This window comes from Hippocampus bargibanti, linkage group LG14, assembly GCF_051943395.1.
Source record: "Hippocampus bargibanti isolate YZ-2025 linkage group LG14, ASM5194339v1, whole genome shotgun sequence".
In the NCBI taxonomy this organism is placed as follows: domain Eukaryota; kingdom Metazoa; phylum Chordata; class Actinopteri; order Syngnathiformes; family Syngnathidae; genus Hippocampus; species Hippocampus bargibanti.
In genome coordinates, this window is record NC_142747.1 from 15,134,380 (window position 1) to 15,157,476 (window position 23,097).

The following is a 23,097-nucleotide window of genomic DNA, read 5'->3' on the forward strand; positions in this document are numbered from 1 at the left end:
CACCAAAAGGGAGATAGGTTTAGATTTTTTTGGGTGTCATAATAAATTAAATTGCTATTTGCGAATTGCATTTTGTATTTCCTTGGGTAGTCCCCATGCGACATTAAAATTATTTTAATGAACAAAAACCTTTCTATGAGATAAATATGCAAAGGACACACAAATCAGGATTGGGGCAAATATTATTACGCAACAGTGTACTTATAACCACAGTTTCAGGTCACCATGTACCAGGCAAGAACCCCAGCGTAGTTTTCCAGAAATTGGACCCGGGCGTTAATTAATAAAACATTCTCCCCAAGGGCGACTGGTAGATCTCTTCCAGATAATCTGTATAGGCGCTAACACCAGGTCTGTACTGAGATGCTACGCATGCAAGCCAAGGACAGGCAGCATGTTCAATACCAGGGAGCACCGTGAGCTGCACGACCCACACCAACAATCTGCCGCTCTTTTTGGGAAGCCCTGGTTCTGGCAGCGCAGTAGTAGCACCATGGAGGGAACTCGCACCCTGGCCCGGGTCATCATGGAGATGCGAGAAGAAATCAGGAAACTGGAAGACCAGAAGCGAGTGATGTCGAAGGACAAGGAGCAGGAAGTGGACCAAGATCAGAAGCAGTTGCAGGTGACGTTTATAGATGAAGAGGAGGAAAACCCGTATCTCAGAAGGAATGTATCCACTCCTATTCTAAAAGGACAATTTAAGGAATATAAAGGTAGCCGGCCTCCTACTTATCCATCCATCAGTCTTTTGTCTGTCATCCATCTATCACTCTAAAAGCAGTTTGAGTCCAGAAATTGAACAATCCAACTTTTAGGAATATACAATTAAACCAGCTATGAAAAGTTGGTTAAATGAATTATCCAAAAATCAACTCCCCTCCAAAATGTTTGTTTGGTCAATTGTATAACTCTCAAAACCACCCAATTTCTGGGTTGGGTCCTACAATTACCCCCCTGACGTTCCAAAATTTGGAAGATTTTATTGTTTTATTCTTGATTGATTTGATCCAATGTTTTAGGCCAAATCAATAACCCAAAACATTTTAAAACTCAATTAGTAGGCAAAAAAGGGACCCGCCGCCACTTACTGTCGATCAATTTTTTTCATAAGATGAAAAAGGTTTGTGTTCAGGCCAAGTTTTGTTGACCCGAGCAATTGGGTTATTTAACTCATTCACTGCCATTCCCGAATGTATTCGGGAATTGAAAATATGACGTGGAGCACGAATCCCAAATTTGTTCCGGTTTTGGTTTTTCTTGCGGGGGAGGCGATAAATCACTGGTCAGACCTCTGATGATGTTTTTTTCCCTTCCACGAGGGAGCAGCCTTTTCTTGTACAGTAAAGTCTCGTTATATCGATATTCTCGGGAGTCGGAAAAAATATCGATATAACCGGACTATCGATATATCCGATCCTGCGGCATGTAAATTTTCTCCTTGCGTTCATAGAAATAGTATCGTAATAAGCAGTACTATCGATATAACGAGACTTTACTGTATTTTGTACAGCTCAGATAACTTCAGACCCATATAATTTAGGAATTAACTCTTTTTTTCAGATGAAAGAGAGTGTCTAAAGTTTCTTACGCCGCATTCAATGTTTATATAGTCCTAAAACTCAATATTCTATAGATCCTGGAATTTGAGTGAAAATGACAAAAATCTTGGCACTGCAGTGGACATATTTTGCACATTTTCTGGCAGTGAATGAGTTTAAAATACTGCAACCCTATAGAGTATGTTTCTAACAATATCTTTATCAAAGAAGAACCTTCAGAAAAGATTGGGATTTATTCAGAATGTTATTCAAATTGGCCTGGTTTCAATAGGTTACCGCTTTGAAACTACACTATTACTAGTTGATCCCTTTCAAAATGTGTTTATTTTTGACCCAACTGCTTTTTAAGTTGCAAGTATCCATCCGTTTGCCATATCAACTTGTATCCATTTTTCTCTCGCGGTTACTCTGGCATGTCATGTTCTTATTCCCCAGATAATGTTGTCATGACAGTGCGAAGATACTCTATAAACTCCAGTCTTCCTGCGGTGACACGGGACGAGCGGATAGTGGACCCTTGGATGAGCCACTATGGATGGGCGCATTTACAGGAGGAGATCCTAGGAGGGAACGGAAACCACAATGTCACCAGTGACATGGCCTCAGCGAGCAACGGGACGTCCCTTCAGGAATATGTGCATAAGACCAGGTAAACAAGAATTTTGGCTCAAATCCAGCCCGTCTGAACTGCTAGTAGCCAATGACAATGCTGCCACCGACCGCAACTATTGTCACGGCAAACCAGCAAAAGTAATCCTCAATTGTCTATTTTTTATTGCTGCGTATTGTCGGATTGATTTTTTTATCATTTCAAATAATGTACGGCGTACTACAATTTATATACGGGAATTGTAATCATTTATAAAGGGCAGCTATTAGCCAAGGTTGACAGGTATGAATCCCCTTCATCGCAATATTAAAAAAAAAACAAGTTGTGTGGCACCATCTAGTGGCTGAAAGTGAAATTAAATTCATAATAAACCGCAATCAGAACAAAACTGACTTACATCAGACTACTGTCAGATGTTTATTGGGACCCTGTGAGCAAAGGGTCGAACACAGGAAGATTGTCTTTTACTGCTGGCAGGGGACGCAGCCATTCATGACCGACGGCCAACTTCTGCAGCCCTCTGCCAAGTTATTTATTGACAATATATGCAAATTTAAGTGATACATTAGTAAAACACAGTCTTCTTGATTTGAATACCACACCCCTGGACGTCCCAAGCACCAACAACTATAAAACAACAGAACATACACATTTTAATTGGTTGTCCTTTCCATTAACTGATAGATTTGTAACCTGGCTAATGACCTCTTCCTGTGAAGGAGTTTACCAAGTCGTAAATTAGTCCAAGGCCAGATCTCCCACATGAAGATGACAGTTTAACAGGCTGAGTCTGTTCACCTCAGATTGACCCTAGGTTTTCTGTGCTTCCATTGTGAGCCTTGTGTTCGGCAGCCAACTAACCTTGAAACTTAGGAATATGATATCTTCTATTCTGTCTATTCTCGATCAAAAACAAAAATATGTATCGTAAAATATGTCAAAAAGTGTGACTCTGGCTCAAGAATCCATCATGGCTGCTTTTGTTCTTTGTACTACAGTCTAATTGTATCAGGGAATTGTGAAAATGATAAAGTCAGAATCAGAAAGCCTTTAATAGTCCCGCAATGGGGAAATTTACAAAATAAAATAAGTATTTGCTTGTCCGATCTCTTTACTTCTTTGCCCCCACAGAGACAAAGTGAAAACAGTCACATTCCTTCTACCTGTGGATGACATCTACACCAACAAACCAGTCCTGTCCAGACCTCGGGAGACCACACCCACCAATCTGCCCCCCGCATAGTCACATGGTCAAGTACGCTTATGTAAGATGATTAACTAAATGGATTAAAAATAAAAAAGATAAAAATAAATCACATAGGAATGACGCAGGAATTCTTTTACAATGAAAATAAGCACCGTCGTTTGATCTAGATTTTTGAATATCCAGTAGTATATGAGTTCAGGATGTCAGATACAAGTTGGGGTAAACACTCCAATAGATATGAAAAAAATCTCCACAACTAGTACTTTACAGTGGTGTGTAGACTATTGCTGATCGTAAACACTGAGCCAAAATGACAAAGAATGTCGTAAATAAGCACTTTAAAAAAAGGTATTTGAGTTCAGGCAGGATGTGAGTACTTCTTGGTGGCGTCTCAGGTTAAGATGAAGTATTTATGGAACCATCTATCTTAAAGACGTCTGTAAGGCTTTCATGTCCTTGAGAAGCCCGAGATTACGCTTGCTTTTTTCTCCTGGTTTGCATGCGCTCGCTCTGGGTGGATTCTTCCGGCTTGCCTCTTTTTTTAATTTCTTCATCTATAAACAGTAAATGTGAAATGGAAAAAAAACACTTAGTTATTAAATAAAGGACAATGTGTACTAAGGGCTTATGAGTATTTATATATGGGTATGCGTGTGTGTGTGTGTGTGTGTGTGTGTGTGTGTGTGTGTGTGTGTGTGTGTGTGTGTGTGTGTGTGTGTGTGTGTGTGTGTGTGTGTGTGTGTGTGTGTGTGTGTTCACCTGGATTTTATGCTTGTAGAGTTTATTAATTTGCTCTCCTTTGCGTTCCATTTTGAGGAGCAAGATCTCCTGCTCGCGCTCCAGCTGCCTTCTTTCCTGCAGAGAAACACTGTGATCCAGCTCACGCATCAGCTGGTCTTGCTCTCTGAAACAAAACAACAGAAAAAAGGTGTTAAACTGTCAGTTTTTTTTTGGGGGGGGGGGGCAATCATATCATCTTGTTTTTTTAAACCAAAACTCCACAGTTAATCAAGTGTTATAGACCTTATATGTGTACTATACAGCCTTGAATACATTTTACATTATTTTTAAGCACCATATTCAATCATCAAAACTGATAGGAAACTATTTAGAAAGGTAGATTTCTACCATCTGTATATGTATATTTTTTATTTATTATACAGGTATTTAAAATATCCCACAAGTAGCTAAAAATAGAACGTGTTTATTTTTTTTTTCTTTTCAATTAATCACAATATACTCACAAGCTCATGATCCTGAGCTCCTCTTGCAGCGCCTGCAGAAGCTCCACGAGTTCTCCACTGGTAGAAGAGGCGGAGCTAGAATCAGCGTCTGAATGGCGCTGGTTTGTCCCGCCCGGGCGGACAGCATTTTTGTCGGTGGCAAGGACACGGCTGTTGCACAGCTGAGGCTGGTGGCGCTTCAGGAGGGATAAAACCGACTGCACGTTGGCTCGGACCGAGTGGCTGCCACCAACGGACTGCATGGATTGAAGACAAGGTTAAAAAGAGGATGAGAAGTGGACATGGAGAGGATTCCCTGAGGCTTGTAGCCTACCTTTCCGGTCACAAAAGGTACATCTTTTAGGTTCAGTCTGTAGTGAGGCTCGCAGTGGGAGAACGTATTCTTAAAAAAAAATATATGTCAATGATGGTTAGTCAACAAAACAAGTAGCAGTCATGATCTCAGTTGTTTGTTTTCACATACACAAAAGAAGACTAAAAATAAATAATTTGTACTGATTTAATGGAACTAAACTGATTAATCATCTGACGTTTGCTCTGATAAAATCGGCAAAAAATAAATCAGCCATGTTAAAAAGTTTGACACATTGCAAAATAAGATACAAATATTAATGCAGGTATTCAAACAGTCCCCCTGTGGACCCTCCCCTCCAAGAAGGCCAATTGTGCCATTCTGCCTGTCACTCATATCTTTATTATTACAAGTATTTGGATAACCCCATTTCCCCACCCACAAAAAGAGGTAAACAGATGGATGTATCTAGATAGACCTATCTATATAAATATATCTAGATCTAGAAATATATAGTTAGATAGATCAAGGTAGGTAGATGTAGGTACATACAGTAGATTTAGTTAGATAGATCTACGTACATAGATCCAGGTAAATAGATCTAAGTAGATAAGTAGATATAGAAAGAGATAGATCTAGATACTGTAGATAGACCTATACAGACGTAGCCTGATCGATAGACCTAAATAGATCCGGATAGACAGATCTATATACAACTACATAGATAGATCTAGGTACATAGATGTAACTAGATAATAATAATACATTTCATTTATAAGCGCCTTTCAAAACTCAAGGATACTTTACAGTCACATGATATATTTTTTTCTGCGGGTGAGCAGCATTTAGATAGATCTAGATAGACCGTGATAGATCTAGATCAAGGGTGTCAAACGTACGGCCTGTGAGCCGGAACCGGCCCCCAAGGAGGTTTAATCTGGCCCACTGGATTTTAAAAGTGGCAAAAATGCATTAAAAATGACATGGTATTCACATTTTTAATGAGGTGCGATTCAAGGGTTGTCCACTAAGGGGCAGAGTGGCACTGTTACAAATATCAGGAACAAAAAAAAAAACTGGTTTGAAAATTCCTTTCTTTATAAATATCATTTAATCTTAAAGTGCATTACAATTTATTGTTAGTTTTGTGCCGTTGTAAAATCATTGGGATGGTGTGCAATGCATATGTGTGAATGATAAAAGTAAATTGCACATTTGTTCATGAAACGAAATTTTGTGTAAAATGAATGCTCATTAAATGTCATCGTTATCCTAATGTTCTTGTGCTTCTCTACACCAAAACTAATGAAAGACGTGATATTTTGATTATTTATAGCATTTATGTTATAATTTTAATGGTCCAGCCCACTTGACATCTACCGAGGCCATACATGGCCCATGATGTGAAAAGAGTTTGACACCGCTGATCTAGATAGATAGACCTATACACATGTAGCTAGATAATAATAATAATAATACATTTCATTTATAAGTGCCTTTCAAAACTCTCAAGGACATTTTACACTGTAAAGAATCAGGTCATTTGCAGGTCATTTAGCACCGAGTCTTTGATACGCATGCGGTGTAGGTAACCGGAGAGGGTGCACCCATCATCCGGGCGCACCCCAGTCAGTGTCGAGCGGCGTTCCGTCATAATCCCGCAGATGGTAGCCTCGCACCATTGGCTCCTCAACCAAACGCACGCACTAAATGTCTGAACATGCGGTTCCTCTCGTACTGAGCAAGATTGCTATCGCAACAACACATCATCAGTAGGGTAAAACTAACCTGTCTCACGACGGTCTAAAGTTCTAAACCCAGCTCACGTTCCCTACTAGTGGGTGAACAAGTGTCCTTGAGAGTATCCTGTGACTGTAAACTTTACAGTCACTGGATATTTTTTTCTGCGGGTGAGCAGCATCTAGTTAGATATCGAGATAGTAGATAGATATCTGTCTACAATACCTTTAAAATGATATTCCTCTCTTTCGGTTCCGTGCTGGTCCATCGTGGCGGCGATGCCGAATGCAGCAGGATCCTGTTACTCTCCAAACTCGACTGCACCTGAGGAGAAGATCACGAGCATAATGAAAGCGTCTGCATTTAAACATGTTTGTGCACATGTTAAAAGCCAACTTTAAATTCCCACCCACTGAGGTACCTGGTTTGCTTTATCCTGCACCGCCTTCCTTTGGTGTTCTTCTTCCTGCAGTTTCAGCTCCAGTTCGTGAATTTTCACCTGAAATGACAACGGTAGTGTACTTTTGGAATCATTTCTATACAATGTGCCAATAACACTTTATTATTCATATTTTTATATGCTATGCTATAGATATGGTGTTGTTTTTGTTTAACATGGACAATAGTAGCTATTTATTATCGGACCCAGAAAGATTGTCTTTACTTCCGGCAGGTGACACAGCAATTCATGACAGACGCCTGCATTCTGCAGCCCTCTGCCAAGCTATTTATTGAGAATATATGCAAATTTAAGTGATACATTAGTAAAACATAGTTTTCTTGATTAGAATACCACGACCCAATTCCCAATTCCCAATTCCTTCACAATTCCCAATGATCACATGTGGAAAAAAAAAAAAAAAAAAAAAAACTGGACACTTGTAAATATGGGTTGTTGCAATATATCTAAATGCATCTCTTGATTCTGCACTATGTACAGTCTTGTTTATAGAACGGTTTTTGCACATCTACATTTGCACAGTATACAGTTGACATTTTTATTTTGTTATGCTTAGAATATCTTGTTTTCTATCCTTTCACTCCCACCCCAACCCCATCCCTCTTCAATTGCTGCTGTGGACTGCAAATTTCCCCATTGCGGGACGAATAAAGGTATTCTGATTCTGATTCTGATTCTGACCCTGGAACATTCTGAACGCGAACAGCTGTAAGCAATAAAACATTGTCTCTTCCATGAACTGATAAATTTGTAACCAGCCTAAGGAGCTCTTCCTGTGAAGGAGTTTTAAGTCGTAAATTGCTTCGGTGACAAAAGAGTATCCCAAATCCTTAATTCTGTTCAAGGCCAGATCTCCTAGATGAAGATGACAGTTTAACTTGCTGTGTCTGTTGACCTGTTTGACCTCAGGTTGTCTGTGCTTCAATTGTGTATTCGAGTCACACATGTTGACTAAGCATATAACAGCATGAAACTTTTAAATATGATAACTTTTTATTCTCCATCACATTGTTATAACAATGGCACTCAGTTTAGAAGCATATTATGAAAAATTGTAATCTGAGGGGTAAAAATAGAATTTTCTGGTTGAAAATAGATTTGGTTAAGAAACCAGGTATGGCTGTATATAATTTATACATACACAATACTATATATTTTTTTAAGTTTAGTATTTGCTCAGAAATAGTTTCTTTCCTGCCTACCTCGGCTTGGGCCTGAGTGCGTGTCAGCCTGAGATATTCTTGCTCCAGTCGAAGCATTTTCCGTAGTTGCATGCGCTCAGACACCACATTGGCTTGTCCGTGCGTCGACCTCGATACCTCGAAGGTCACCTGAACACAAAACCACAAAAATCAATGAAGTTTAAGAGGTAAATGAACTAAACAATTAGTCATGAATATTTGTATTTGCTAATTATCAACAAATTCTACGATCTTAAAGGATAACCGACACCTACGGACAAAATGACTTCTACTGAGCGTATTTTACAAAGATTCCACGGCATATAGCTATATTTTACGTTTTAAGACTCGTGCTGAATATTCAGGAAGTCTTGTTTTCGAGTTGATGTCGATCCCGTACGTGACGTCACATTTGGAACGCCCCTGACCGAAAAAGCGACACACGATGCATTTTGGGTATTTTGTTTGGTCTGAAAACTTTGTGTTGATCCGTGAAAACACATAACGCGATGGTGAATCGTTGTGTGTTGCACCAAGACTACTATTTGATACTAGTTGACACAAATCCCCAGCAGACAAATCAGCCCATTTCCAACGGCGCTTGGGTGCCATCTTGTGGATTTTCTGGGACGCTACATTGGAGTCCTGATGCCTCAAAATGACCCGGAAGAACTTCTTTAATCGATTGAAAACATTTATGCTTTCCTCTTCAGAACTATTTGAATCATTTGCATAACTGAGTAAGCATCTTCTCCGAATCTGAAGCCATTGTTTTGATGGTAGAGCAAGGCAAGACGTTCTGGCGTGACGTCGTGATAGATAGATATCCGCTTTTTGTCCCATATTGAAAATCATAATGACTGTTACGAACCTGTTGCTTGAGGAGGTTCTTCTTCTCTCCCTGAGCATTATGCAACATTTTCCTCATATGATCTAGCTGACGCTCCAGGTTCAAACAGCGAGACTCTGCAGCTGCAAGTTGAGACACTAATGCTGCACAACAATAAGAACGATAACGCCTGGGTTAATATCATCATAAAGTGCCTTCAGCGTCCTGATCACTATCACCTTGGTTGCAGTTGGACTGATTATCTGTTACTCTCCCCACATCCATCTGGCTAGTTGAGGTGTTCTGGGTCATCCTAGCGGTGTGTCGACGAGGTGTATCTCTCCTTACTGTGTGGCCGCCGGGCTCGCCAACTCTATTCGCCAGCTCCAACCTCCTGATCTTCTCTTGGAGGTGTCTCAACGCTGACAGGATGGCTGTGACAAGGCAAGGGGGGGAGGAGACAGCAGATGTCAATGCAGCCAAGAAAAGTAAGCATTGTGGCATCATATTGCAGTAACCATGGAGCTCGCTCTGAAACACAGTCCAGCGGACTCATGTATTGATGCTGAAATGCCGTCAGAACATGTCAAAGAACCTGCACTGTTGTTCTCGGGGTAGCCTTTGCTGGGAGATGGAGTTCGATAGTGGGGGCGGGGGGCACTTGATGGGTTTCTGCATGACCGGGGTGCAGGGTAGTCCTTATACGACGGCAATGACTGGCAATCGCCTGCACCTCTATCAAGAACTGGATGCAACTGTCAGATCAGAATTAACAGCAACATCAAAGTTGAAATTATACAACTCATTGCTTCGTCACAGCCGATTCATTGAAAATATGGAGCTGGAAATATGATATCCATTGCATTATGTATTATCCATTGTGAGCTGTAAAAACACCAAAAAAACGAGCACGATTATGACTTAAGTTAATTTTAACAGAGTTGAAAAGACCACATTGGGACAAACTACCGGTTGCGCGGATTCTACAGGAACAGCAGATGTGTTTGACGCAGTCTCCATGAAGTACGCACGTTCCAAGAAGCAATGACCACAGTCACAAGGCAATCTGTAGTATTAAAAAAATCTCGATCAGCTTTTCCCCGATGTTATCTCATCTTGTGTAGAACGAAAACAAAATACAGTACCAAGTGTACCATCATGTGGTACACAAAAGGGAAAGCGTGTTTAAATCTATTCGTAACCAGTCTAATGCGGTGCTGCACGTAAATGGAGACACATTTCCATGATTGTTAAAACGGTGTGTCTCTTAAGCAAAACAAACGCACACTTAAAGGTTACAGGAAATGTAGTTTTTTTGCCAACGGATGTTCTCTATTTCCGATGCACAAAACCTAAAAATAAAACGACATTACCCATGAACGTAGTGTGAGCGACGAGGTTTACGGACTTGCCCCGAGATTTACATCGTGTCTGTTTTGCTGATAGTTTGGTGAGTGAATGTTCTAACGTTGTGGATATTGAGCACATACACCACAAACCAACAAACAACGTTCAAATTAATACAAGGAGTTGAGACTCGTAGTTCGTGCTCGGCTAGTGTCATCATATGGAAAAACGAAGCTCGAACTTCAACGATAGAAAGCTAAGAATCGAACATTAGTAACAAGATCGATACACAGTCAAGTGAACTTAGGCTCTGCGAATAACATTTGGTACAAAATATGAAATGTATCTACTATATTTATTTATTTGCCAACTTGTTCTGATTTTATTTTGTTTTTGTGCGCAGGGTGTTTGCAGCAAGGTCTTCAGTTCAGTGCGAACAGCTCATTTTGTCCTAGTCATGACTTCAGACAATGCCATGTAAGTCAGACAAACGTAATATTTCTTTAAAAATGACAAATATGAATTATTGTACTGGTCTTTTCATATGGGCATGTTGAATCTCTCTATGCAACGTGTTAAATCCAGCTAATATGCAATGCTATGACTTGAGTTTTTGTTTATCTCTCAAGGGATGATGATGACACATTTAAGATTCTGATTGCTACTGATATTCATCTTGGATATCTGGAGAAAGACGCCATCCGCGGAGGTGACTCCTACACCACATTCGATGAGATCCTGAAATGTGCCAAGACAAATCAGGTTATCAGATTACTCATTTATGAGTTATTGTCCAAGCCGTATTCATTCAACTCATTATTATCTTTGTTGTATTTTGTACATTGTTTCTGCTCATAACTTTCAACTAAGTTTAATGGTACTAGTTTTCCTCTAATGTAACGAAAGCAGTTTTTCTTTTTGGAAAATATAAATAATTAATGGATCAAAATAAGACTAAATAGAACAAAATCAAATAACATGACTCACTTTGGTGAGCTTTTTCGGAGTGATGTGAATCAATATCATCACATTTTGAAAGACACGTCAAGATGGAAGCAACGCCATTGTTGCTAGTGTTGTTATGAGTGATTTTATATACTACGTGTATACTGTCCTTGTACGTACTCATAAAATCATCTGACGCACCGACACAGATACCTTTTTTACCAGCTTGCCTTGGCTACATGCTAGGTGCAACTTTGCTTATACTCAAAATGTGCATGACTCTCTAGTTTATCCTTGTTTGCTGACAGGTGGATTTCATCCTGCTTGGAGGTGATCTGTTTCATGAGAACAAGCCGACACGTCGATGCCTCCACACGTGTATTACTATGCTGAGAAAATACTGCATGGGAGACTCACCGATAAACTTCAATATACTCAGTGACCAAACAGTTAATTTCAACACTACACAGTAAGTACATTCGCATTTTTCTGTCCATGTCCTATTCAATGCGCACCATGTGATGTTTTCCCCTCTATGTGTATTCAGGTTTCCTTGGGTTAATTATCAAGATGAAAATCTAAACATTTCCATTCCCGTGTTTAGCATTCATGGTAATCACGATGACCCGACTGGGGTGAGTCTACTGCGGTAAAGTTTCTAATCCAGAATGATAGTGACAAAACATTTATGTCTGAAACACAAAGCTGTGACTTGACTTAAAGGACAACCGATGTCTCTGGACAAGTTGTGTCCATAATTTGTAAAATGGCTTCAAATCACTTATACTGAGCGTATTTTACAAAGATTCCACCACATATAGCTATATTTTACGTTTTAAGACTTATTATATTCCGAAAGTCTTGTTTTTGAGTTGGCGACGAGTCCGTACGTAACGTCACTGAAGGAATGCCCCTGACCGAAAAAAAGGACACATTGTAGCAGTCCTTCCATCACGTCAATGCTTGTTTGGTCTGAAAACCTCATGTTGCACCAGAAAGAGCCAGAAGAGGGCGTCCAAGCTCCATGGATAGAATTTATCAGCCTGTGGAAACGGGCTGATTAATTCCTCACAGGAGGACGCCATTTTCCGCCTCTTTTTCGGTGAGACATTTCCCCCCAATGTTGCCTCAGAATGGCACGGAATAAATTATTTAATCGATTGCAAACATATATGCATTCCTCTTCAGAACTATTTGAATCATATACATAACTGGATGTGTAACAAGAAAGCATATTCTCTGAATCTGAAGCCATTGTTTCTCCAGCAATGCAAGACATCTTGGCGTAATGTCACGAACTGGGGGCGGGACATTCTTAAAATGTCCAATTCGCAGCTCAATTTTTTGCAGATTTTGGACACTTTAAGTGATTTTTATTGGTGTTTTGCATTTGAATAAAAATATCATATTGTGTGTTTTGGGTATTTTAGATGCTATAAAACGTTTTTCTGATGTCAGTTAGGAAACAAAAAAGTGACGTCGGTTGTCCTTTAAGGAAACTCTTCCTCTCACTTAAACAATGTTTCTTGGCCAAACATTGATGGCAAAGTAGCACCATGTTAGCATGTACTAGTGGTCTAATGCAGTATTCTACTCTCAAAGGCTGAGGGGTTGTGCGCATTGGACCTCCTCAGCGCCTCTGGCCTTGTCAATCACTTTGGTCATTCTCAGTCGGTGGAGAAGATTGAGATCAGTCCCATCCTATTGCAAAAAGGCAACAGCAAGCTGGCTTTATACGGACTTGGTATGAGCGTGCGGGCCATTCCAGACAGACATGTGAAAGTATGGATGGGTTGAAATATAACATGTGTGTATGTACTGTGTTTGTGTAGGTTCCATCCCAGATGAGCGTCTCTACAGGATGTTTGTCAATAATCATGTGAAAATGTTGCGGCCAAAAGAAGACCAAGATGAGTGGTTTAATCTGTTTGCCATTCACCAAAACAGGTGTGGAACTCCATAATGTATTCAATCTCCACAGGAACACTGGAGATTAGATACAAAAGTATATTATATATTTTGGTAATGAATGGTACATCACTGTTTTAAACCGGGTGTCTTCAGATACTTAAAACATAATTTTTATACCGGTGTATATACAGTACTACCGTATTTTATGGTGTATAAGCCGCACCGTAGTATAAGACGCACCCCCAATGGATTGGATTGGATTGGATATGCGTTTATTAGTCTCACAGTGGAGAAATTTACATTTCACAGCAGCAAAGTGATGAAAGGAATGAAAGTAGAAAAACAAAAATACATGAGCTGCTGGAAAGGCAGCCACTCTCGCGGCGCCTGAATGAATGGAGTATTTTAAAACTTTTACCCATATATAAGGCGCACCAGAGTATAAGGCGCAACTTCAATAAATGAAAAAAAAGTTTTCTAAATATAATAAATAAAAATAAATAAATATATATATAAAAGTTTTTCAAATATAAGGCACACCATATTACACACATATTACGCTACAGTGGAGGCTGGGGTTACGCTGACAGTAGTTGCAAGACCTGTTGTAGATCAAAACTCCAACCGGGTATGAGGTGCAGGGCCATTTTCAAAGAAAATCAAGGCTTTGGAGTGTGCCTTATACACAGGAATATACAGTACTTAATTTTGCTTAAAAATACCATAGACAATATACGGTAGTTGTAATATTTCAGGAAAGCGGGACGTTCTCAATTATATGACTTTATATACTGTAGAAATGTTTCATAGTTACTTTCTGTTCAATAAACTATCGAAAATATGCTTTGAAAATATTGACCAAATGACATTCATTATTATCAGAATCAGAAAGCCTTTAATAATCCCATAATATGTACATTTTCAATTTTTTTGCTGTATTAATTGTTTAATTTACAATCATAAAAATATCTCCTTTCAATACAGTCTTCATACATAGTTTCAACAATGAATCTTCCTGTCTGCATTGTGTACTTGTGCCCAGGAGTAAGCATGGCCCCACAAACTACATCCCTGAGCAGTTCCTGGATGAATTCCTTGACTTGGTGGTGTGGGGTCATGAACACGAATGTTTGATAGTACCGAGCAGAAATGAGCAACAGCTTTTCTACGTCACGCAGCCCGGCAGCTCCGTAGCCACCTCGCTGTCTCCCGGAGAGGCGACCAAAAAGTAACAAAGCACACACATAATCGGCAAAACCCATGTCGGAAGGCTGTCGCGGGTAAATCAGACTCTTCATGTTTAGACACATCGGGTTACTGAGGGTGAAAGGACGTAAAATGAACCTCCAGAAGATCCCCTTAAAGACTGTACGTCAGTTCTTTATCCAAGACGTGATTCTCTCCGACTACCAGGACGCTTTCACAGTGGATACGCCCAATGTCCTAAAAAAGGTGGAGAACCTTTGCCACGCTAAGGTACTCGCCGTCTCAACTTGTTCTAAAATTGTTCAGAATTGTTTTATTCACTGTTTATTTTGTTCATGATATTTTTTTCATTCAAGAGTTACGACCGGCGCGAATTACGACCACCCGTACTGACGACCACGACCGTCAGCCCCCGTTATTTTTAATTCTACGCCTGGCACCGTAACACGCAAGCAGTTCAATGTGTACTACAATTTTGGCCAGCCAGCATGTCACACACTCCCACAGTTATTTACTGCGTGACTATACTCAATACAGTAGTTATACAGTGCAAATACCCTCTCGGCAACATATCCTGTAGTACTGTACACTGCGTGTATGTGTGTGTCGGGCGACCTATTCTGGCCGTTAGCGGGTAGAGCAATTTTTCAACAGCGCGCATGATAAAATGATAAAAACTACACTAAAAGGTAAGTGTGACATTTATAAATGAACTTTACAGTAAACAGTTTTGTATACATTACAGGTACAGTTATATAGTAATACAAATCGATAATATGAAATACAGTAAAGTCTCGTTATATCGATATCAGATATATCGATAGTCCCGGTTATATCGATACTATTTCTATGCACGCACGGAGAAAATTACATGCAAACAGGGTCGGATATATCGATAGTCCCGGTTATATCGGTATTTTTTCGGACTCCCTTGAATATCGATATAACTTTACTGTATAAAATGATAAAAACGATACTGAAAGGTAAGTATAACATTTATAAATGAACTTTACAGTAAACAGTTTTGTATACATTACAGGTACAGTTGTCCAGTAATAAAAATCGATAACGTGACATATAAAATGATAAAAATGACACTAAAAGTTATACAATTTATAAAAGAACTGTAAACAGTTTGCTATATAATAGTATTAAATAGAAAACATTGCTTAAAAACAACAGATTGACATCATATACTATCCTGTCGTATAAACGGCCATTTTGAATGGATTTCGACTTACAACCATTTGACTTGTGACCATTTTGTCGGAACGGAACCCGTTCATAACTCGCATATAACCTGTAAATATATGCCATGGCTCAGTTAAAGTACAACCGACGTCACTTATTTGTTTCCTAACTGACATCAGAAAAACTATTGATATTTTTATTCAAATGCAAAACACCAATAAAAATGACTTAAAGTGTCCAAAATCTGCAAAAAATTGAGCTGCGATTTGGGCATTTTCAGAAAGTCCCGCCCCCAGTTCGTGACGTAACGCCAATACGTCTTGCATTGCTGGAGAATCAAAACAATGGCTTCAGATTGGGAGAATATGCCTTCTTGTTACACACCCAGTTAGGAATATGATTCAAATAGTTCTGAAGAGGAAAACATACATGTTTGCAATCGATTAAAGAATTTATTCCGTGTCATTTTGAGGCATCTGGACTGCAATGTAGCGTCCCAGAAAAGAGGCAGAAAATGGCGACCTCTTGTAGACATGACAGTGTATTGCGTTTCCACAGGCTGATACATTCCTTATTTGGAGCTTGGACGCCCTCTTCTGGCTCTTTCTGGTGCAACACGAGGTTTTCAGATGAAACAAGCATTGACGTGATGGAAGGACTGCTACAATGTGTCCTTTTTTTCGGTCAGGGGCGTTCCTTCAGTGACGTCACATACGGACTCGTCACCAACTCAAAAACAAGACTTAAACGTAAAATATAGCTATATGTGGTGGAATCTTTGTCAAATACGCTCAGTAGAAGTCATTTGAAGCCATTTTACAAATTATGGACACAACTTGTCCGGAGACGTCGGTTGTCCTTTAACTTTGGAAAGCAGTCATGTGATCCTCAAAGGTCACTTAGAAGTCTGGCTGTGTCCCATGATGCTTTGCAGGTCAACGAGATGATAGAACAAGCCGAGAGGGAGCGACTGGGATGTCCGCTAACACCCGAGAAACCACTCGTCCGTCTCAGGGTTAGCTGGAGCTGCTCTCAAAATCATCTACTCCGATGACTGCCAGAGTTCACATTTGTTCCTTTTCATAAGGTCGACTACACCGGTGGCTTCGAGACCTTCAACTCTTCCCGCTTCAGTCAAAAATACGTGGAACGTGTGGCCAACCCAAAAGACCTCATTCACTTTCTTCGATGTAGAGAGAAAAAGGAACGGCTCAAAGGTTAACTGAATTATTATTATTATTATTATTATTTGAATGTCGAAACCAGAGCGAGTGCAACAGAGCCTTGCAATATATGCAAAGTGTGCCTTTTGCATGTCAGATACGCTCTATCTGCGTTTAACAACTCACTTGACTCATTCACTGCCATTCCAGAATTTATTCAGGAATTGAAAAGCATGACGTGGAGGGCCATTCCCGAATTTGTTCATTTGTTTTGTTTTTTTCTTGTGGGTGGGAGGTGCGTTTCAAGATTCGGTCAGACCTCTGGTAATGTTTTTCCCTCCGACAAGGGGGGCAGGATTTGTCTTTATCACAGCCGTTCACATTTCCATTACAGATAACTCTAGAGCCAAATAAAATCGACACTTTTTTCCTGATGAAAGAAGAGAGTCTAACGTTTCTTACTCCGTATTGAATGTTTATGTAGTCCTAAAACTCAATATTTTTTGCACATCATCTGGCAGTGAATGAGTTAATAAATTTAAGATTCCAACAGAAAGAAATATAATCAGAAAAAAGTTAATTCCTAATTATATGGGTCTGGAGTTGTCTGAGCATAAAATGGGGGCGTCTGAACAAAATACAACGCAATACATACATATTGGTTCATATCGCGCTTTAACAACCGCTGAAGCTGGAACAAAGCGCTAACATGGAAAAAAGGGAAATGCTGCCCCCCTTGTGGAAGGGAAAACATTGGCAGAGGTCTGGCCAGCGCTTTATCGGCACCCCAACAAGAAAAGACCCGAACAAATTCGGGAATGGCGCTCCACGTCATATTTTCAATTCCTGAATAAATTCGTGAATGCCAGTGAATGAGTTAAAAATATATATTTGCTTCTTTTTTTCGCCTTGATACATTGCCAAGTTAGCCGATAGGACTCTGTCTGTATCATCAGATGCTCAGAATCAGATGACTCAGATGAGGGTGGATTTTTTTCCCCCCGTGTTTTATTAGATGAAATTGGTGTTGACTACAACAGGGTACTAAAAATGACCGCAGTCGAGGGACTGAGAGTAGAGGACCTGGTAAAGCAGTACTTTGAAGCAACTGAGCAGGTGCAATAAACACACACTGACATACAGAGACACACACTGCATTATCTCCTTTCCTAAGGTAGTGTTTTCAATAACAATAATAACATTTTATTTATAAACACCTTTGTTCCCACAGAAAGTGCAGCTGTCGCTCCTAACAGAACACGGGATGGGCAAAGCCCTAAAGGAATTTGTAGACAAAGATGAGAAAGACGCCATCGAAGAGCTAATCACCTACCAGCTCGAGAAGACGCAGCGCCACCTCCAGGGCCGGAGTGTAATCACAGAGCAAGAGATAGACGACGAGGTTAGCCGTTGCTGTTTAAACGGAAAAAAAGAAGCAAGTTCACAAGCGTGCCATTGTGTGTTTCAGATCAAGCGAATCAGAGAGTCCAAAAAGAACACAATGGAGGAAGAAAATGAAATCAACGAGGTTTGTGATCTGAGTATGACGGCGATTTAAAGGACAACCGACACCTAACTGACATCAGAAAAACTTTTTCTAGCATCTAAAATCCCCAAAACACGCAGGCTGATATTTTTAGTCAAATGCAAAACAGCAATAAAAATGACTTAAAGTGTCCCTTAACAGCCACAAAATGAGCTCAAATCAGGGCAGATTCAGAAAGTCCCGCCCCCTTGTTCGTGACGTCACTATTGGTCACACACTGCCTTGCTCCCAGAATCAAAACAATGGCTTCAGGTAGTTCAGATTCGGAGAAGATGCGTTATGTTACTCATCCAGTTATAAATATGATTCAAATACAGTAAAGTCTCGTTATATCGATATTCAAGGGAGTCCGAACAAATATCGATATAACCGGGACTATCGATATATCCGACCCTGTTTGCATGTAATTTTCTCCGTGCGTGCATAGAAATAGTATCGATATAACCGGGACTATCGATATATCCGATATCGATATAACGAGACTTTACTGTAGTTCTGAAGAGGAAAGCACAAATGTTTGCAATCGATTAAATAAGTCCTTCCGTATCAATTTGAGCCGTCTGGACTCCAATATAGCGCCCAGAAAATGCACAAGATGGCGCACAAGCTCCATTGCAAATGGGCTGATTTGTCCGCTGGGAATTTGTGCAAACTTACACTTAATGCGTGTTACTGCAATTGGCTGCGACATACGACATCACGTTATTTATGTAGTTTTCCTTCTAGTTTCACAATCAACACAAAGTTTTCAGACCAAACAAAGTACCCAAAATGCATTGTGTGTCGCTTTCTCGGTCGCGGGCGTTCCGTCTGTGACGTCACTTAGGGGATCGTCATCAACTCGAAAACAATACTTCCTGAATATTCAGCGCGCATCTTAAAATGTGAAATATAGCTATAGCGGTGGAATCTTTGTTAAATGCGCTCAGTAGAAGTCATTTAAAGTGATTTTACAAATTATGGACGCATCTTGTACAGAGGTTGTCCTTTAAGATGTTTCCATTCATTCATTGCGCACCTTCGTCCTCCTTTAGGCGATTAATAGAGCCAAAACTCACCGCTTGGAGCGCGGAGAGTCCTCTGTGGACATCATGTCAGACCCACTGAGCGATGTGGATTCTGAGCAAGACGCTCCACCTGCCAGAGGAAGAGGCAGAGGTCGAGGGACCAGAGGGCGGGGACGAGGAAGAGGTGAGTCCTCAGATGATGATGCAAAGCTTCATTTTCGGTCTAAAGCCCTAAAATGCTGCCACAAGATGCTGAAACCATGCGTTGTAGTGAAGTAGTAAATGATATGAAGGAAGATTTGTTAAAGTGATTGCAACTGAGAACAAGTCTTAGAAAGCTTTAATAATAATAATAATAATACATTTTATTTCTAAGCGCCTTTCAAAACCCTCAAGGACACTTTACAGTCACGGGATAAGAAGGTTTTTTTTTTGTGCGGGTGAGCAGCGGCAGCCATTCGCCAGCGTTCACTCTAAGTTATGAAAGGAAGAGAAAAGGAAAGAAAGAAGTAGAAAAACAAAATACAGGAGCTGCTGGAAAGGCAGCCACTTTAACCCAATGTGCATGTTCACCTTTCATTTTTAACTCAGTTACTGCCATTCCCGAATTTATGCGGGAATTGAAAATATGCCGAATTGCGGCATTCCCAAATTTGTTCGGGTTTTAGTTTTTCTAGCGGGGGTGCCGATAAAGCTCTGTAAGACCTTTCGTAATGTTTTACCCTTCCACGAGGGGGCAGCATTGGCCTTTTGTCAATGTTGGCACTTTTTTACAGCTTCAGCTGTTGTTAAAGCGCTATATAAGCCAATCTGTATGTATTGTATTGTATTCTGGACAGCCGCCCTCATTTCAAACTCGTATAACTCCAGACCGATATAATTTAGGAATTAACTCTTTTTCTGATGACAGAAGAGAGTCTGAGGTTTCTAATGATGTATTGAATGTTTATGTAGTCCTAAAACTCAATATTCTGTGGGTCCTGGAATTTGAGTGACAATGACAAAAACCCTGGCACTGGAGTGGACACATTTTTGCGCATCGTCTTGCAGTAAATGCATTCATAGTAATGTTGATGAGTTTAAAATCATATCTCTCTCTCTCTATCTCTCTATCTATCTTTCTCTCTCTCTCTCTCTCTCTATCTGTCTCTCTCTCTCTCTCTCTCTCTCTCTCTCTCTATCGCTCTATCTGTCTCTATCTATCTCTCTAGCCCTCTCTCTATCTATCTCTCTATCCCTCTCTCTATCTATCCTCTCTATATCTATCTCTCTCTCTCTACCTTATTCTGTGTATAATAAATGTGCTATTGTATTTTAATGAAAGAAATACACTGCATTGTATCATAAAGTCACTTTATTTACATTTGTGATGGTCATTTCTGGCTTAATGGAATGGCGTTGGAGGTCGAAGGTCAAAGGGAATTGCTGTTTGGAAAGAGAGGCGCATTACACGAGGACTGTAATTAAAGAAATAAACTGTGCTGTAAAATAAAGTTGTATTTACCTTTTTGATGGTCGTTGATGGCTTATGGAAGGAGTCACCTGCCATAAGGACTGTTGGTAACTTAACCTCTGGTGATGTTCGGTCGTGTGCTTCCGCCGAAGATCACTCCGCCAGCCGTGGTGGGTGTGTATTATGAAAATAGTGCTTGTTATAAGGTATAATTTTCATAAATTTGACGTTTATAAGATAAGGTGTTTGTATGTTGAGGTCTCACTGTATATAATTAGTTTCATCTTCTACGATGCAGGTACGAAAGCATCTGAGCCGAAATCCTCCACACGAGGAGCTTCCAAGAAATCCCAAATGACGAGCCAGAGCGGAAGCATCATGCAAGGTATGTGAAGGTTTGTGTATCGGAGTTAACGATCCATGCGAGTGCAGCATTTTGATCTCCATCTTGTTTCATTGTTCAGCGTTTCAAGCTTCATCCCAAAGACCTTCTCGGAGCACTTTTTCCGCATCCTATGCTGAAGATGATGTAATTCACACACTCACACACATTCATGTGCGACTATTCTTATTAATGGTCTCGCATTGTCACTTCTTCAGCTAACCATTGAAGACTCTGACGAAGACATACCTGTCATGAAACCTCGGCCCTCCTCCAAGTATGTTTTTCTTCAAACAGGGTTTTACATTGATTTCATAATACATTTCAGCAACATTATTTTTAGTTTAAAATTATACCGATATTCCTACAAACGTTTTTTTGGGGCTTTAAAAATATGTTGTCTGTTCCAAATTAATTGAGAATTATTTTGCTCACTGCAATGTAGCCCCGCAATTCCTAATAATAATAATACATTTCATATATATTATATATTATATACATTATAAGGAAAAGAAGATATTATATACATTCATAATACAATTCATTTATAAGCGCCTTTCAAAACTCTCAAGGTCACTTTACAGTCACAGGATAAGTATTTCTGCAGGTGAGCAGCGGCAGCCACACGCGCCACCGTTTACTCAACCTGGAAGTACCTCAAATAAATAGAAAGTTTGCTAGCTAGCTAATAGATAGCGAACAGCTAGTTAATAGATAGCTGATAGATGGCGAATAGCTAGCTAATAGATAGCTAATAATAATACATTTCATTTCTAAGCGCCTTTCAAAACTATCAAGGTCACTTTACAGTTACAGGATAAGTTTTTCTGCGGGTGAGCAGCGGCAGCCACACGCGCCAGCGTTTACTCAACCCGGAAGACCCTCAAATAGAAATCTAGCTAGATAGCTAATAGATAGCTAATAATAATACATTTCATTTATAAACGCCTTTCAAAACTCTCAAGGTCACTTTACAGTCACAGGATAAGTTTTTCTGCGGGTGAGTAGCGGCAGCCACACGCGCCAGCGTTTACTCAACCCGGAAGTACCTCATATAGATAGAAAGCTTGGTAGCTAGCTTCCTAATGCATCCTCTTATTCCAAACCTGACATCTCAAACCATTAGTTAATATCCGAATCGCCTCTGAATCAACTCAGGACCGCGTCAACGTCGTCATTCATGCGAGAGAGCTCCCAAAGCCAGACGTCCAAAGGAGTGAGTTTTGATGACAGTGATGAGGTAAAGCAGAGCAACATTCAGTTTTATTGTCTATCTACATTAATTTAATCTCATCCCAATAACCTTTACTTTTTTTCATGTTCCCACGGTGGATTGTTTATCTGTTTTTTTTTTTCTTCAACCTCAATCCAGGATGATCCCTTTAAAGGCCCTGCCCGACGTTCAAGGAGATAACCGCTTCCCACATCAAAGCCAACGTTCTTATTGTTGAAACTAAGTTTTAAGGCTTCTCTACATCGATGTTCTGAGAGCCTCAAAGCTGCATGTCATGTTTCCGACCACTGCAACAGTCCAATGCTACTTGTAGCTTCAAATAAGATCATTTAAATCTCTTTTTAGGAGTCCGTAAAGCGGGAGATACTCTCAAATTAAAATGTTGTATACAAACTTGGATTTATGTGTTTTGTAAAAAAAAAAAAAAAGCGGGGGGGCTTTGAATGGATCCCCGGGAAGAGAAATATTCAAGGTAAGATACTGAAAATTGGAATACACCGTAAAAGTTGCACGGATGCAGTCATCAGGCTATTTAGACTGAAATCTGACAGATTAATTGTTTGACTCCTTTATGGTTCACAAACAAA

The 23,097-nt window shown here is 40.0% G+C and overlaps 3 protein-coding genes across 8 annotated transcripts; 2 read left to right on the plus strand and 1 right to left on the minus strand.

The window, feature by feature from the left end:
• The first annotated feature begins 5 nt into the window (after window positions 1-5).
• On the plus strand, window positions 6-3,442 carry LOC148888485 (uncharacterized). Its single transcript, XM_089014620.1, has 3 exons — window positions 6-716; window positions 1,998-2,211; window positions 3,304-3,442. The coding sequence occupies exons 1-3, from the start codon at window positions 395-397 to the stop codon at window positions 3,413-3,415; spliced, it is 648 nt and encodes a 215-aa protein (XP_088870746.1). The 5' UTR covers window positions 6-394; the 3' UTR covers window positions 3,416-3,442.
• Window positions 3,206-10,362, minus strand: cep57 (centrosomal protein 57). The gene is made up of 11 exons (XM_089014618.1): window positions 10,095-10,362; window positions 9,721-9,880; window positions 9,365-9,559; window positions 9,168-9,289; window positions 8,318-8,446; window positions 7,077-7,154; window positions 6,881-6,979; window positions 4,937-5,005; window positions 4,624-4,859; window positions 4,139-4,283; window positions 3,206-3,933 (listed from the first exon to the last, which is right to left on the minus strand). Exons 1-11 carry the CDS (start codon window positions 10,143-10,145, stop codon window positions 3,802-3,804), a joined length of 1,416 nt encoding a protein of 471 aa, XP_088870744.1. The 5' UTR covers window positions 10,146-10,362; the 3' UTR covers window positions 3,206-3,801.
• On the plus strand, window positions 9,474-22,903 carry mre11a (MRE11 homolog A, double strand break repair nuclease). 6 transcript variants are annotated; one of them, XM_089014612.1, is made up of 20 exons: window positions 9,474-9,613; window positions 10,876-10,949; window positions 11,102-11,234; window positions 11,726-11,886; window positions 11,965-12,052; window positions 13,020-13,161; window positions 13,250-13,364; window positions 14,371-14,556; window positions 14,633-14,804; window positions 16,660-16,740; window positions 16,813-16,942; window positions 17,904-18,004; window positions 18,120-18,290; window positions 18,357-18,416; window positions 19,469-19,625; window positions 21,193-21,279; window positions 21,359-21,423; window positions 21,495-21,574; window positions 22,435-22,516; window positions 22,649-22,903. In XM_089014612.1, exons 1-20 carry the CDS (start codon window positions 9,593-9,595, stop codon window positions 22,688-22,690), a joined length of 2,148 nt encoding a protein of 715 aa, XP_088870738.1. In that variant the 5' UTR covers window positions 9,474-9,592; the 3' UTR covers window positions 22,691-22,903. The 6 variants fall into 6 exon arrangements, with proteins under 6 accessions (XP_088870738.1, XP_088870741.1, XP_088870737.1 ...); XM_089014615.1 differs by having other exon boundaries at window positions 21,495-21,553; XM_089014611.1 differs by having other exon boundaries at window positions 22,435-22,903.
• Window positions 22,904-23,097: the final 194 nt, after the last annotated feature.

Excerpts from the sequence above, each read along its gene's own strand:
- LOC148888485 (XM_089014620.1), top strand. The coding sequence starts at position 395 with ATGTTCAATACCAGGGAGCACCGTGAGCTGCACGACCCACACCAACAA. Across the intron at positions 717-1,997 it reads ACAATTTAAGGAATATAAAG|ATAATGTTGTCATGACAGTG; the intron begins GTAGCCGGCCTC and ends CTTATTCCCCAG. Across the intron at positions 2,212-3,303 it reads GAATATGTGCATAAGACCAG|AGACAAAGTGAAAACAGTCA; the intron begins GTAAACAAGAAT and ends TTGCCCCCACAG.
- mre11a (XM_089014611.1), top strand. The coding sequence starts at position 9,593 with ATGTCAATGCAGCCAAGAAAA. Across the intron at positions 18,005-18,119 it reads ACTTTGAAGCAACTGAGCAG|AAAGTGCAGCTGTCGCTCCT; the intron begins GTGCAATAAACA and ends TTGTTCCCACAG. Across the intron at positions 21,280-21,358 it reads GAGCGGAAGCATCATGCAAG|CGTTTCAAGCTTCATCCCAA; the intron begins GTATGTGAAGGT and ends TTCATTGTTCAG.
- cep57 (XM_089014618.1), bottom strand. The coding sequence starts at position 10,145 with ATGGAGACTGCGTCAAACACATCTGCTGTTCCTGTAGAATCCGCGCAA. Across the intron at positions 4,284-4,623 it reads GAGCTCAGGATCATGAGCTT|AGAGCAAGACCAGCTGATGC; the intron begins GTGAGTATATTG and ends GTTTTGTTTCAG. Across the intron at positions 3,934-4,138 it reads TCTACAAGCATAAAATCCAG|ATGAAGAAATTAAAAAAAGA; the intron begins GTGAACACACAC and ends TACTGTTTATAG.